The 15,707-nt window shown below is 40.5% G+C and overlaps 1 protein-coding gene across 2 annotated transcripts in view; it reads left to right on the top strand.

Annotated features, from left to right (window-relative positions):
* The window catches only part of LOC121954363 (striatin), a 39,404-nt gene that overhangs the window by 2,613 nt on the left and 21,084 nt on the right, over positions 1–15,707 (top strand). For both annotated transcript variants that reach the window (XM_042501818.2, XM_042501817.2), the window contains exon 2: positions 14,321–14,424. In XM_042501818.2, the coding sequence (XP_042357752.1) occupies positions 14,321–14,424 (104 nt within the window). The remainder of the gene's footprint in view (positions 1–14,320; positions 14,425–15,707) is intronic.

The raw sequence follows: 15,707 nt of genomic DNA, 5'->3' as shown, positions 1-15,707 counted from the left end.
TACAGTTTTTTAAACTTTACAAACAAGGCCTATAAAGAGTCACAACTGTTGTCAAGCAGTTGGAGGCACACCAGGCTCTCCCTCACCTAACACTGAAGCTCTGGGGTGCTCAGTGTTTGTCTCTTACCTGATGCTGAAACTGTGGAGGATTTGGATCCTGGGCGGTGGCCCCCGCACACCGACCGAAGCTTAAATTATTTGCTGTTGATCAATGCTGAAACTCTGAAGCCTAGAAAATGGTATTCGGGTCAGCCCTAGATCACAGTGAGGAAGATAAGATAGAAAGTAATTTGGAGGAACCTCAATAGACATTTATGAATAATGAAAAATATTACTGGGCATAGAGACTTAATGGAAGATACCATGCAGCATCTACTATATGTGCTTTTTGGTCCACTTCATCCTTCTGCAACATGCTGCTCACAGTGCTTGACATCATGTCCACACACTGGTGTTTTTGTCACCGAATCAAAACAGATTTTTTTGATCTTGCACATTTTAAGAAGGTTACATGTGTGGTATTAGATCAGAGACCACCGAGAATGTACATGAAGTCATGTCACAACCCAGTGAATACTCTCTTCTCAGGATTTTTTTCCTGTTAGTTGTATGGATATTGAATGGAAGACAGTTGAAGCTGTGTCTTGCATTGCTGTTTGGGAGGAAGGCAAACCCCGGGGCTTGTAGGAATGTCGTCCAGCCAGCCTGTTAGGTCATGCTCAGAGCCACTCCTCTCTACTGGAGCAGCACAGAAACTGTACTGTACATGCCCGACTTGTCCTGCCGCTGTGAAGCCTCTGTGTAATGCATAGGCTGCTGTCATTCACGATTAGACTCCAGTTGATGGGTTATTGATGATCAATTGATTGACTCAATCAAGTTGATTTGCTCAGCTGGTGATTAGTTATAGCCCCAATCAGCCTGTGCTGTGTTGATTTGGTAATGAGAATGACTACGGATGCAACTAATGATTATTTCATTATCAGCTAATAAATTCTTTATAGTTAAAATCATCAAAAACTAGTGAAAATGACCTCCACACATTGTCACAATGCTTGTGTTAATCTATAAAGGGTGAAAAATGTCCATCACACTCTCATGTGTCACATCTCCAGATTTCTTCTTTTGTATGACAGGAAGAAAGACTTTAATGATTACTCACTAAAATTGATCCATTTTTTGTTATCAAAGTAGTTGTTTATTCATTCCCTGCCAAACAGTTATTTGGCCAATCATCTGAGCACTTAGAGTAACTTTATTTTGGCACTTAGCCTAACACACACCACATTCAAGTGTATTTTAATTAGCACTGTATCCACAGCATGCTGCCATTGGCTTTAAAGCAGTGTTTAGATGGGCAGGGTGATTGTACAGTATAATCATTAAGCATTTATTTTTGGAACTGCGTTAATGTTTATTTTGTTATTTTACAAAATGATGTTGTCCAAATCATTTCAGGCTAATTGCAATTAAAGAAAAAAAGAAAAATCCATTGTATTGAACTGAAATTTGATTATTTTACAAGTGATATATAAAGTGATATAAAATATATAAATATATATAATATAATACATAATATAAATATTCTGATTTGAGACTTGGTATTGTTTTATATTTGGATATTGAAATATCGTAAGGATTGTCTTTTCCTGGTTTTAAAGGCTGCATTACAGTAAAGTAATGCAATTTTCTGAACTTACTGGGCTGTTTTAGCTGTTCTATTATATGCCTTTACTTTATATGCCTGAATTCAGGTCTGTGGTGAACACAAGCTTAAGAGACTTTTACTTTCGTTCTACGACATGAAATATGTCAGTAAATACCCTACTCATGAACTTCAAAGCTTTGTGTCTTTAAAAAGGCAGTTGCTGACAGGTGGCTAAATGTGACTACGGAACGTCATACGTTATGTTACTTCTGGAAATTGCATTTAGGCCTCAAAAATCCTCTAAGTGGTGTTAATTTGCCACAGAGCTCATTTTCTACAGTAGTCCAAAATCCAATGGAAAAAAATCCCATAGGCTTTTGACGAGGGACGCAGTGTCAGCATCAGCCTACAGAAAAACGTCACCCCTGGGGCACTCTATTGACCTATATCAATCAGAAAAATATTGATATCTATATTATAATATTGATTTAATTAATATCACCCTGCTGTACTGATTAGCTAAGATCTTTTCCAGGCCGGGTGACTGAGGTTTAGTCGAGTTACGCCCTGTTCAGGTCAGGCAGTGCTCCAGCCCTCCAGTTATGGGGAAATCCCTGCTCCATAGGGTATCTCCTTGCCAGAAGTATCTGTCAGCAGCCATAATTTGACACCAGGAGAAGGTTGAAGGTGACTCAGGGTGTAAGGTGGCTCTATGTGGCTGCAGATTGAAACTTGGACACACTTATCTTCTCTGGATGGAAGTGTCCCTTGTATTTCCAAAGGAAAAGCTTTTAACACAAGTATGATTATTATGTGGCTCATGTTATTCAGTGACTTTGTGTCGGAGATGACTGAAGCTAACTGTGGAGCAGCCTAGAATTAGCCTGCCTCAGTTAGATGACTTATTACTGGGATCTCATGTTTACTTTTACTAATGACAAAGCCCGAGGCGTTTTTAGCTCAATGGTGCAGCAATAAGAGGGAACGAACCAATGCACAAACATACATGCATGTACTGTGGCATTCAGAAATGGGTGTCACCGTCATTCCTCAGTTGATACTACGTCCACCCCCAAGCTGCAGTTATTTTTGTTTGCCGTCCCAGTGTGCGCCTCAGAGTGGGAAAGTACAAAAAAAGTACATGCTTCTTCACCAAGAACATACCGTTTTCTCAATGTTGTTGCTCTCAGATAATGATAGAGAAAACCTTGGGTTCTACAAAAGTTAAAAAAATACCAGTTCACATAAACGCTAATGCAACACAACTGCTCACAGACTGTAGACCACAGAGAAACGTCAGTCATAGTTTTAAGACGGACTGCAGTAATATTTACCAGAAGCACCACAAAGATGGTCACTGCAGTGTATTTGAAATATTTGCTGTACAGATAATAGGGAGCGGTTTAAAAGGGGATGTGTTTTTCCTGTCTGAGAGCCTGAAGGGACCCTTGTTTATTAACTAAAGCCTGGTCCTCTGAGCTTTGCTCTACTGTCCCTGTTGGACTCTCACCAGAGCCTCTCTCCATGCCGCAGAGCTGCCTGTTAATTCCCTCTCCTTCCTCCATTCACACTTACAGCCTTCCTCTGTCTGTGTGGGTGTGCGGGACAGCTGCCTGGTTGTGCCACAAAGTTGCCTGCCTCCCCCCGTTTTAGTCAGAGTTGTAAATTGGTGTACTCACCAGATCAAATTGCTGTTGTGTGAACGTGATGTGGTGATACAGTTGTTTTCTCTTATTTCACAGCTATGTTTTCCTGCTTTCAAGTAAATGGTTACAGCAGGAGTGTCCAAACTTTTTTGAGTGGGGGCCAGATTAGATAATAGGAAAATACCTGGGGGCCAGCTGTTTCTTGCATCATATGGGTTATTTAAAAAAAAAAAAAATCACATAGAAATAAGACGAATGCAACTGCTTGGTCTCTCAATGAGAAAGTATTCAACTTCCCACTGCTCCTGAAGACGGCAGCCTTTGCTGTCAACTTTATGCTTCTTCACTGTGGGCATGTCTGTTAACTAGCGGGAAATGTCTGCTGTTAGGTAACAGTTCAGGTGCTGTGAAAACCCATCAGCTCTGCCTGTGAAGGTCCTGCATGGTGCATGTCTACAAATTGTGTGATAGTCCTGCCATCATGAGGTGAATGGCAAAAATGCAAAGTGATTAATATTGTGTGTTGGGCCACATATTGTATATTTTGAGAGACAGGCTGGGGGCCATTTAAAATCATTCCGAGGGCAATGGCTGGCCCCTAGGCGGGACTTTGGACATGCCTGGGTTAGAGCAATGTATTTAACCGTCTTAGAATTTTGCAAGTTGAATCAGGTTTGGTTGCTAATACAAATTTTCAATGATGCTGTATTTTTTAAGTTTGAACAGTGGTGAGTGAGACGTTCAGTGTGACAGCAGCATACTTGTAATATAGTTAATAAGCTAACAGCACTAACGACGGGTCATAAGTGCACAGCAACATTTTTGCTGACTTTTGATTATTTAAGATTTATAAGCAGAAGAGAGAAGATAATGTTGTCTCAGAGCCTTACGGCGTGTACCCACCAAACGCGATTAAAAATGATCGCGCCTCAAGATTACATACAAAGTCAATGCAAAGACGCGATTTGACGCGTCATTTTGCCGGGCGACGCGATGGACGCGATTGCGCGGCGCGTTGGACGCGAAATTCGCATCGCGTCCAACGCCTCGCGTCCAACGCTCGAGTTGAAATAATTGAACTTTTGCAGTGGCGTCGCGCGAAGACGCGCCGCGACAGCCTATCAGCGTTGAGATCGTCATCGACGTGCTGACGTATGGACGTCCTGGTGTTCCCCCAGACGACGCTGGGAACTTCTCCAGAGCAGGTACAGTGCAGCGATCGTGGTTATCTCAGACATGGTCAACGAGAGAATGAAATGGTGGAAGAAATGTTGTTGTTTGGGCGGGCTCGACGAAATCGCGCCGCGCGTCGAGTCCCATTTTGGGGTTTTTGTACGAGCGTCAAAACTGGAGCGTCCGGCGTGACGCGATTTCATTTGAGGCGCAATGAAATAATTTTCATCGCGTTTGGTGGGTACGCACTGTTATGGTGCAGAGTATCTCTTCCTCTCTGTGCTGCTGTATTACATCAGCTGCAGCTTGTATCAAAGAGTATCATAAAAGTCAAGAGCGTTCACGCTGCAGCAAAATCTGGGGAACAAAATGTCCCTAGAAGTACACTGCACAGCACAATGACTAGCAAAAAACACCCAAAACAACTGTTTGACTTGAAGCAATCTCAGTTGACTGAGGGCTCCACGGTTGAAATTCAAATCTTTGACTTTCAAGGGGCAGCCCCGCTTCTACATATATTATGTATAAAGGGGGTTTCCTATGGTCATGGAACACCTGGAAAAGTCATTGAATTCAACAATTTTGCTTTCCAGTCCTGCAAAAGTCATGGAATTAATAAAATCTACAAAAGTTTTTGAAAAGTTATGGAATTTTGTTGGGTATGATGAAATTGTTACATTTTTAGTGGATTACCTTCCATGTAGTGTAACATAACGGCCAATTTGTTTCCTTTAGTGGTTCATAACATAGCTCTAACATTAGGGATGCACGATAATATAAGTCATCAATATTGACTTTAAAGTAAAAACAGCCAACATGCCGATTTCTGCCGATATCACAAAAAAAACTTTTTAAATTTACAAAGCGAACATGTACAAAACATCAACCCTAAATTGAAGTATTTTTCTTATTTTGCACAATGAATGAATATTGCATACATTGAAAAGCATTGAATTTTATGTGTCCATCTACTGGTGGGCCGTCATGATAAAAGTATGCATAATATGATGTCAATCCCATCACAGAAGAGACTTGATAATCACTAACAATAGGTGGGGATAAAACTGGATATGTCTATCGGTATTGGTTATCACCCAAATGAGTTGTTATATATCGTCGTATCGGATAGAAGCAAAAACTCCAATATGGTGCATCGCTATCTAATGCATGACAACATTTTGTTTGCCATCATGTACATTTCTTTATTTTCTCCCCACGCTCAGTCCCTCGCTCCTCTTATGTCAGTAAGCTGGAATTATGTTTGAGTTTGAATCTGATGTTTTTGAATAACGGGACATCAATGCATTACTTTGAAGCTAATGCCCTTCACTCTACCCAGCAATTAGGAAGCAAGAATCAGGAACTTGACATCTGGAGGAGCTGCAGCATTTATTCATGAACAAACTGAGACCTACACTGTCCATGTACTACCACTTGACAACATATTTCCTTGCTTGACCTAACACTCACTATGCACATACTTTCAAAGGAGCTATGCTACTCTTACAAGAAAATAATATGTTAAGCGTGGATTACAATTAAACGTCACCATTTTTACACAGCAGGACTGCAGGCATCAAAGCTTGGCATGGTAGGGGATTTTACCAATTGTTATCTTCATCTACTGTCATTAGTATATGCCACGTAGATAGTCGTAGATTGTGTGGTATTCTTATTAAATCACCACTGAGTTTTATTTATCACTGAGCCGTACTTCACAAGCTCTGTCCGAGGTACTTTTCCTCATCAGTTTAGGTTGTCATTGTCTTGATAAACTATACAAATGCGCGTTGTTTCTCATGCTGGCTGTTAACAGGACAGATGATGACATGCCAGAGATGTATTCAGACCAACAAGAGTTTTTTGCAACATCAACATGTTTATTTTCTACCATTTCAAATCTTCTTGACTCTGCACTGCGTCTTTACTCTCGAGGTTGTGAAGCTGTTGCAAATGTTGTTTACAAAATGCTTCTGCCAGGACCCCACCTTACAGTCACACAACCTATTTGTCAGAGAAAATGCTGATGTTGAAAAATTTAGCTCTTTGCCTGCATACAGTATGTGAGCATGTGCGGCCTGAGCCTTATGTAATATTAATGCAGCAACATGGGATGCAGCACCCTTGTCCTGAAGAAGCCCGTCGTCCCGCCTTTGTTTGCACCTCTTGTAAGGTACCACTGCAGTGTCAACTTGACGGCAAAGTGTAAAATGAAGCTCAAGCGGAAACTTGTGTTGAGATAAAAACAACAAATCTGCAGCTCTGTGAAGGTTTAGGTAAAGAAAGAAGATGTATTTTTCACTGTGAGGAATTTCTAGCGATGTAAGGACTTTCTTTTGTTTTATGGATATTGCACAAGAAGTGGAAGCACAGTTTGGCTCCCTCCAGAGATAACTGGGTAGAAATCTTAATTAAATCCCAGTCTGAGCAGTTCACCATCTCACCCTGACCCTCAGAGTAATCCTGAATCTGTGCCCGTGGACGTGAGTGGGCTGGATCAATGTGCAGTGTCTGCATTTGTGGGGATGAGCTCCAGCCATGATCACAGGTCCCCAGTATTTCACAACGTAATTCGCTGCTTCTGTGGCACACGAGGAGCAAAATGGAGCAGTGGATTAGACTGAGCAGTTTGTTTGATACCCACCCCTGACAGTCAGTCAGAATTTCTTGTTTTACGTGTACGTACAGTCGTTACTGTATGTAGCCTTTTTGCACATCCTCTCAGAGGACAGAATGTGGTTGTGAAAAGACAACCACTTTTAGTGCAGAGACTAAATTTACCCTCTCCATCGTGAGCAGAGAAGGAGGTGAAGAGACAGCTGGGTGTGAAACTCAAGGTAGTTACTAAAGCTGGTTTACAAAAGTAAAAGATAATCCGCCTGAACTCAACCGTTATTTTAGAAGTCAGCCATATTAGTTAGAAACCAGTTTGCTGCAAAGGAGGATGTTTTATACTGTCATACAGAAGCTGGTGGTCAGCATGCTCCAGGTTTGCAGAAACAGACAGGGTACATTTTGATATCAACCCCTGTGGGTTGCACGCCCCATCCGTTTCCATCCCTTTTACTCAAATTATTTCATGGTATTTAGGGAGAAAAATGAACCAGATCAGTCTATAACAAATTCTGTTATTATGTATTATCTCTTTATGAGGACATAAAAGAAAAACAATCCATTTTTATTTGGATTCTCACTTATTATAGATCATGGATTTTTTTTTTACCACAGTCGGAAGCTGTTTAAAATAAATGTTTCTGTGTAAATATAATCTTTAAAGTGATGAGAACATGACTTTATCAGTAGTCGTGACTGACGTGTGTTGGCGTATTAGCTGTTTTATTGTAAGTGGCCATAAATGTACAAGATTTAGCCCACTTGTGGTGAGCTGTTTTAGTCATGAAGAGGTTCTGTTGATCTGTGGTGATATCTGCTGGTCTCCTCACAGAAGTCCCCAGCACCTCTGTCTTGCTTCAGTTGTTTTTCTCCCCTTTTTTTCTCTTGCTACTAGTGTAATGGCATGCGTGGAATGTACTTGGCTAGTCATCAGGCCGGCCATCATGGTGCTCATTGGTTTACGGTAACTGTGAGAGTAAACCCGGTGTTCGCTGAAAGAGAGGTTGTTTGCATTGTAAATGTGGGATTTACACCAGCCGCTTTCTCTTCTTCGGCTCTGACTGCAGCCGAAGGGCCAGCATGCGTGACCATTTTGTTTGTGTGTAAGCCCTGAGGTTCTATTGAGGATCCTCTGCATTTCTTTTACAAAAGGAGTGAGCTCAGTCTAGCCGCGGCAGAGATGTACTTGATTTTTCAGTGTTCACTCTATCTGGATTAAATGGCCTCATTGTGTTATGCATGTCTTTGGCGATGACGCAGAACATGTCTGGAAGAAAACATGTCTGGAATTTGCAAATCTCAGACTTAAAGCACTCGTCTGATTATAAATAGAGGGGATGTCGTTTATAGTCATTTTACATTCTTTGACTGAAAATTGAGTTGAGAAGAAGATGTAAGTTTTGTTGTAACTGTTTTCCTCTCGCTCCAGCTTTATGCGTAAACCGTCAGCCACATGTATACTTAAATAATCCACGCATTAACTTAGTCAATGTCATGCCAGTGCAAGGGCTGTAAAAATGATGACATAAAACAGTTTTCTGTCTCAGACCAACTTAACTCACCCTAAATGGTGCAGAAAAGGGACATCAAATTTTTATATCTTTTTCAAACTTAGAATAATTGAAAAGAGCTGGGCTTTTATCTTCTGTTTGTCTTTCTGTCCTAAAATGTGTCTTAAATTGTGATTGAGTAAGACTAGAAGTTGCTCTCTCTTTCCTTGTTTTACTGATTTAATTAAGAGTAGAAAATTGACATCCAAACTAGAATTAACTTTATGCCAAAGCAGAAAATGTTTGCAACCAACTTTCTTACCTTAGTTTCTCAGAATTTAGCCAGTTTCTGATGTTTGTTTTCCTCTCTAGCTATTAGCCTATCTCTTCTGCCTCCTTTTCCTGTCTCTGAAAAGCCCTGAGCTCTAGATGGATGCCCCATTCTACATGTCTCTTACTCAGACAGACTAAGGAGCCCTTATCCAGCAGCCCAATAATGCAGGCAGTGTGAGGCCGGGAATTAAATGCTTCCTGTGTCTCTTTATGGCCCGAGTTGACTCATTGCATTCCTCCCAAGGTTAATGTTTGATGGAGGAGAGATGGCGAGCCAGAGATTCACAGAGCTGCACTCTTCTCTATCTCTGGCACCGCAGGATGCCAGGGGTCCCTGGGCCAGCACTTCATGTGGATAAGTGAATGACTGCTTGCTATATCAATCAACGCCGATGTACAGTTTTATCCACAGTGAAGGTTATGAGGTTATTTATTGAGTGTGTCCAAAAAACAGCCTATCAAGCTGTTCTTGCACTCTATTTTTTGGGTATGGTATTCTTGAGGTAGTGCGTTAATGTGTGGCCATTCCTCAGTTGTCCTTGTTGAAATAATTGAGATGTTTTGAAGAAAGCATGGAACTTTTTATATGTAATTTTGTTGTTTGCTCAGCGTTTGAGCCAGACAGATCTACTGTGTTCAGCTGGACATCAAGACATTTAATGGAAAATAGCCCTGCAATTAGCCTAATGAGGTATTTGTAGGTTCTGCAGCTCGGTCACATGTGATCAGTTTTAAAGCCCTGAGGCAGTGGTCCTCACTGATATTTGGACTGGAGCCACTTTAGCCAGAGTCAGTTATTTTGGGAGCCGCACAGTCTGGCCCAATCCAAACAGTGATCATTTTCCATATGCAATATTTTCCTAATGCCTTATTTGTACCCCTTTTATGTGCCTCCTCTCCTCCAAAGATAGCACAATGTAATCCCTGCTTTGTTGAATGTCAGCAAGTTTATCACTTTTTTAATCCTGTCATACCCGAAAAACCTTTTCAATCTACCTACAAATCAATATTTTTCATCAGATAAAACAAATGAATGACTCTCTTTTCTGTGGCTACTGCGGCTTTGCTGGTATTTCCTCTGTTCATTTTCTGTCCTGCTCCATGCATCAGAGACCTTTTTATTAAAGGTCCAGTGTCCAGGTTTTAGGGGAATATTTGGCAGAATAGGAATGTGATATAATATGTATGTTTTCTTTAGTGCATGATCACCTGAAAAGAATTGTTGTGTTTTTGTTACCTTAGAATGAGCTGTTGATCTTAAGGTATCAGAGAAAGCGTGTGGTGGGCGAGCTCCATGTCTATGACATGCCAAACAGCATAAGAGAAACACTGATTTGTTATGTGAAACTGCTTTATTCAGTGTTTTTACTAGTTTAAATCACCTGGTCCATTTGTTTTGGAGAGAAGGAGACCTCTGCGGATAATTCGGCTTTCGGCAAAAAAATCTTCTAAACAACGAACACTAAAGGAATTCTAACCGGGTGACGTTTCAGCTGGTTGAAATCTGCAATCCTCACAACTATATACACCGCTAAATCCCCCTAAATATTACAGACCGAACCTTTAAGTTGAAACTTTTCAGGAGCCACCTTTCTTCCTTGTTTTCTTTCTGTTTTAAAACTCAATGATACTGGGTCAAGGGTGCAGAAAGTCAGATCCATAGTAATCGTTGTTAACATTGTCAATTCTGAATGCATTAGTATAGATTGAGCTGACGGTAGACGCACATAAAACAGGGTGAGTAAGGAAGTGGAGAGTGTGTCGAGGTTAATAGGTAGAGTAATGTACGTGCTTTGCTGACCCACCTTTCAAAAGCATCAATTGCTGGTATTTATGCAGACTGCAGTCATGTGACTGTGCCAACTGAACTTGGTGCTGTTTACACTGCCAAGCTGAGTACCCTAAATCCTAAGGGCACCGTAGCAGACAGGTTGTTATGAGTTCCTCTGCGGAGAACTGTGGCCGGTAAGAAACGCTGTTATTAATACGAGGCAGATTGAAGTGCTGTCATGACTCATTGTTGCAGGCAGCAGCAGCGCTACTTGCTATCCGTGTGAAACTGTGATTTAGCCCACTCAAACTCGCACCATCCTCTGCATGTAGAGTGACATGCAGGGAATCAAGTCAATATTCATTCCTTTTAAGATGTTAAGATGTGTTTTTTTTTTGTTAATTCTGTTATTAAAGCCAGACAGGTGAAGTCTGGCTTTTGGTGGTTTTCTCCCTCCCTGTTTTTAGTGGATCCACCATCATGCTGCCACTCTTCTGTGCAAATGTTTTTCTCTGTTTCAGATTTTGGTAGGTTTAAAGACTTTTTTTTTTTAAACATTGCACTCCACTTATTCTGTTATCTTCTCCTAACTACAGTGGCACTTAGATCCACCCCTTAAGCTTATTGTTTTGTTGATAAAATGCAACAACTTAGATAAAAGGAGTAATTTTGATGAAGTGGCAAAGTGGAAACAGCACACTTATCCTCCTCTCTGTAAACAGCGCAGCCTTAAGAGACTTTAGCAGCCTTGAGAGTTGTTTGGCAGCCTTAACCTTGCTGTAACCCCTAAAATACTAGATGGACTGTGTGGACAGATTTTATTCTTGTGTGTGGTTTTGGTTTCTCTCTGCTCCTCTGACTACATGTAATGGAAGACAACTTTAGTACACTCTAAGAAAAATACAAAGCTTTGAGAAAAGCAAATGCTTTTTTTTTAATTTTTATTGCACAACTTATACATTTAGAAGAAGCTTCTTAGCTTACTGATTATTTATGGTTTTTCTTAAGCACCAACCATATTCAACCAGAGATATTTATAGCAATACTGCCCCACAAAACCATAAGATTGTGACTTCATACATGGTATTCATTAATTTAAGACCAGAATATGATTTTATATCTGTTTTACCATACAACAAAAATATTTTACTATAGTAATGTTTCGCTGTTGTAAAAAAAAATTGAAGAAACTATAAGAGGTAAAAGCTGTACCACAGTGACTGCATTCAGGCTAATTAAAGCGAATGCTTGCTGGAGCGCAGTTACAGTTAGCCTCACCCTAAGCTAATTTACAGACTCTTTCCTACCTGTTTCCTGAAATAAGAGAATCAGTGTTGATGCTCCAGCTTCGAAGTAATTGAGTTTGTTATTTGCGAAGAAAATGACTCAGTCCATAGTCTGTTTCATTTCAAAAGCCGTGCACTGCTGGAGACATAACATTAACAGCAACACAGAGAAGCGCTGCTTTTTTTCTTGTGTTTTTACAAAAAAACATTTAAATACAGTTAACTTAAAGCTACTTAAAGCTCATATAATTATATTTGCTAAAACTGTCACTATATCCTGAAGGAAGTACGAGACAGATGTGTGAAACAAATAATTTCTGTCCTCCTTTTCCTGCTGCCTTTGATGCCTAAAATCAGAACAACGCGCAACCAGTCAATCAGAGCTGAGGATTCTCTAATGCAGCTGTCGATCTCATAAACTGCAGTCAAATATCAAACTAGACAGCGCTGATAAAATACGAATTAATATTCTGTAACTGCACTGCCTTTGTCTCGCCTCAGTTGGTTTCAGAAAAATATTTTAGTTTGTGACTCGGCCGTCATGTTGGATAAAGTAAACCTAAGTACCGCCCACCAACCAGACCAATGTTCTCATTTTTACAGTTAAACGGTACACGAAAACATGTTTCTGAAAATATTTTAGGTGACTCAATGAAGTATAAGAATCTTGATCCATACTTAATCAGTGCTGTCTCGTTTTACAGTTTAATCACCGTTCAAGAATATTGATTGACAGCTGCGTTAGTCTCCTCAGCTCTGATTGGTTATTTCAATTCACCTGCAGTGATGCCATTAGAAAGCGCTACAAGGCAATAGTAAAGACAGAGGAACATGATTTTTATTTTTTTTTTTTAATTATCTGTCTCATTTAGTGCTGTGTGAATATGGTGACAGTTTTAACAACGTTTCCAACTACAGCTTTAACTAAAAAACTTAAGAAAGTAACTAAATAATAAAAAGAGGCTGCAAACTCTCACGCACACCTTCTCTACTGTTTTTCTGTTATTCAGATGATGACTCCCAACATGGCCAGTTACATACATCAGCGTGCCCTCGTTCACTTCCTCTCTGCACTTACCCTTTGGGGAATCCCGCCCCTATCTTAAGGGTCTTTCCAGTTGTCTCAAAACTGAAGTGAACTTGGTGAGATTGACCCTCAGAGGGCTCAGGGAGTGAGTGAGCAACAATGGTCACTTCAGAGGTGCTAATCACCCACAATGCATTGCAGTTATGCATGTGATGCAAGAAAATGTATTGACTTTTTAATCTGGATTTGATTCTGACAATAATAAAGTTAAATTGTGAGATTGTCAAAAATTCCCATCAGGGTTGCACGATATACAGATTTTATGGTATACCGTGGTATGAAAGTTGACAGTTATCACACAATGTACTTTTGCTAATCTATGATATTGAAAAAAATGCAACTGGGCAGAGGATCTCACTCTTATTTAGTCATTTTGAAAAGGGAGACTTTTTACACATGCTTCCATTAAAAAAATGGTTTCAAGTCTTAAAACATTTCTAAAACATTTGTTCAACCAAAACTAATCCTTCTGTTTTAATTCGTCTAAGGGTTATTCTGACTGATAATAACATTCTGTGGTACTGTGAAACTGCGATATTTTATGGGAAGGTTAGCGGTTATTGCATCATAAAACCCTAACCCTAGCTTATATGCCCTTGAAAATGAATCTCTCTTGACTTTTTTCCATTTGTAAGACTGAATATTTGTGAGGGGAATATATTGTGATGATTAGAATATCTCAGTGTCTGGTCCTGCTGTAAGATGACTACAATTTTGCTTAATGTGTGATCTGCTCCTGATTGATTTATCTACTGCAGCTCATGCACTGCATGCTTCACTGTGAGCGAGCCTCTGCCACTCTCATTACAAGCGTGCATGTGCGCGTGGACACACCCACATAAATGTTTGTGTGGTACCCAGCAATTCAATGTAATGTAATGCTGACTCAGACAGAGTGCGTCAACAGCTGCTGCCTGTTACTGAAGAGAGACAGTGATGTGCAGAGGGAAGGGATTTCAGAGGGAGGGGGGGGGACAGTCGGTGTGTGGGAGAGTGAGTAGGTTAGATTAAAATAGAATAGTACAGATTGGCTTTTTTTCCCCATCATGCCACGCATATTGATTTGACATCATCCTATTTCAGTCTTGACAGAAGTAGTTGTCTTAGATGCTGCTTCGTTGAGGTTGTCTTTGAAGTCAAGTCTTTGTTGCGAACTAGCTCATATCTGAGATGCCAAAACATCGGAAACATTGACTCTATTTATAAAAGCAACCACTGTAAATCTTTTACTACTTGAAAATGTGACCTGACAATCCTATTTTTGTCTTCTCAGGCCCAAATCGCCTTCCTGCAGGGAGAGAGGAAAGGCCAGGAGAACTTAAAGAAAGACCTTGTGAGGAGGATCAAAATGCTGGAGTATGCTCTGAAGCAAGAGAGGTGAGTCCCCTACCACCCACTGCTGCTTCAGCCCACCCACAACACACACAAATACCTCAACTAGTCTGCAACAACTGCAGTGTTTCCATGTTTTGCACTCCTCTAAAAATAAATCCCTGCCTCTGAGAAATGTGGAAAAGAAGAACATGGCAGAGTGAGATTCTCACTGGTCAACAAATCTGCTGCACCTGCACAGAGCGAGCACACTCCAGAGTGCAGCTCTCTGCACTTCTTTTGATAATGTGTAAAAGGGTTGCTAGTGTTTTAAAAGACTTTCCAGCCTCCTCTTGTTTATATTCTATGTGAACCAGTCTGATGTCTCAGCTGGTGTCAGCAGAAGCAGAGTGAGAGTGCCAGAGAGATTCCCCCCGAGTCCAGCTGGTGTGATGTCTCTGGACATGAGCATGTGTTGGCACATAGGCTTTGTTTGCTGTCGGATGTTGATGACTCCGCACAGTTCTCAGTGGAAGGACGGGACGAGAAAGGAGATGAATTCTCTCACCCAAGACAAGGTCACTGTCGCAGCTCTCTTTCTCCAGTAAACCAGAAGAATTACATTGTTCTCATTCTCATGTGCATTAGCCCGTCACCGCCACACAAAAGGTCCCTGTGGTAGCCGTGGTGATACACTTTGTATTTCTCTTCCTCCTTGATGCATGGCTGCATCCTCGAACAGAGATATATTGGTGGTTTCAACACGTCTTTATTAATGTGACTTTAAGCCATCTCAACCAAGCAGACTGTGAAGCAGTCGAGCTCCACAGAAACTGAAGAAATAGTTCTCATTTGTTTTGGATACATGGATAGCATTTATGTTTTTATCTGTGTTGCTCAAAGTCAACTCAGTAAATTTCAAAGATATGTCCAGTTACTTAAAAGCTGGGTCACAATATTGATGTGGCCACCATTACCATAGGTCATAGCACAAAATCACCACAGTAATTGCTAAAGAAAAAGTCCAGTGGTGGAAAATAGATTTAATTTGATTAACCACATTTATTTAAAACAGAAGCGGAAGGCAACTGGTAAAATTATCACCCAAACTGTCTTCCATTGACATCCATCACAGGTTACAGGCTGACATCCTAATGAGGGTTGCACTATTAATCAAAATATCACTGAACACTCAGTCTGTATCATACAGTCTTAATCCTGGTCCAACTTTTACCCATCATACTTATGTGTGCACACAATTTTCCCGTGTAATGAGGGATTATTTTAGATATTTCAGCTGCATTTCCTGACAGTTTTGCCTCTAAATGAAGTGTCTTTCTTGTTTACAT

Source organism: Plectropomus leopardus, chromosome 13, assembly GCF_026936395.1.
Source record: "Plectropomus leopardus strain MGB_pleo_1.0 chromosome 13, ASM2693639v1, whole genome shotgun sequence".
NCBI lineage: Eukaryota > Metazoa > Chordata > Actinopteri > Perciformes > Serranidae > Plectropomus > Plectropomus leopardus.
Note: the sequence above shows the minus strand (reverse complement) of the source record. Positions and strands in the feature narration are given on the sequence as shown.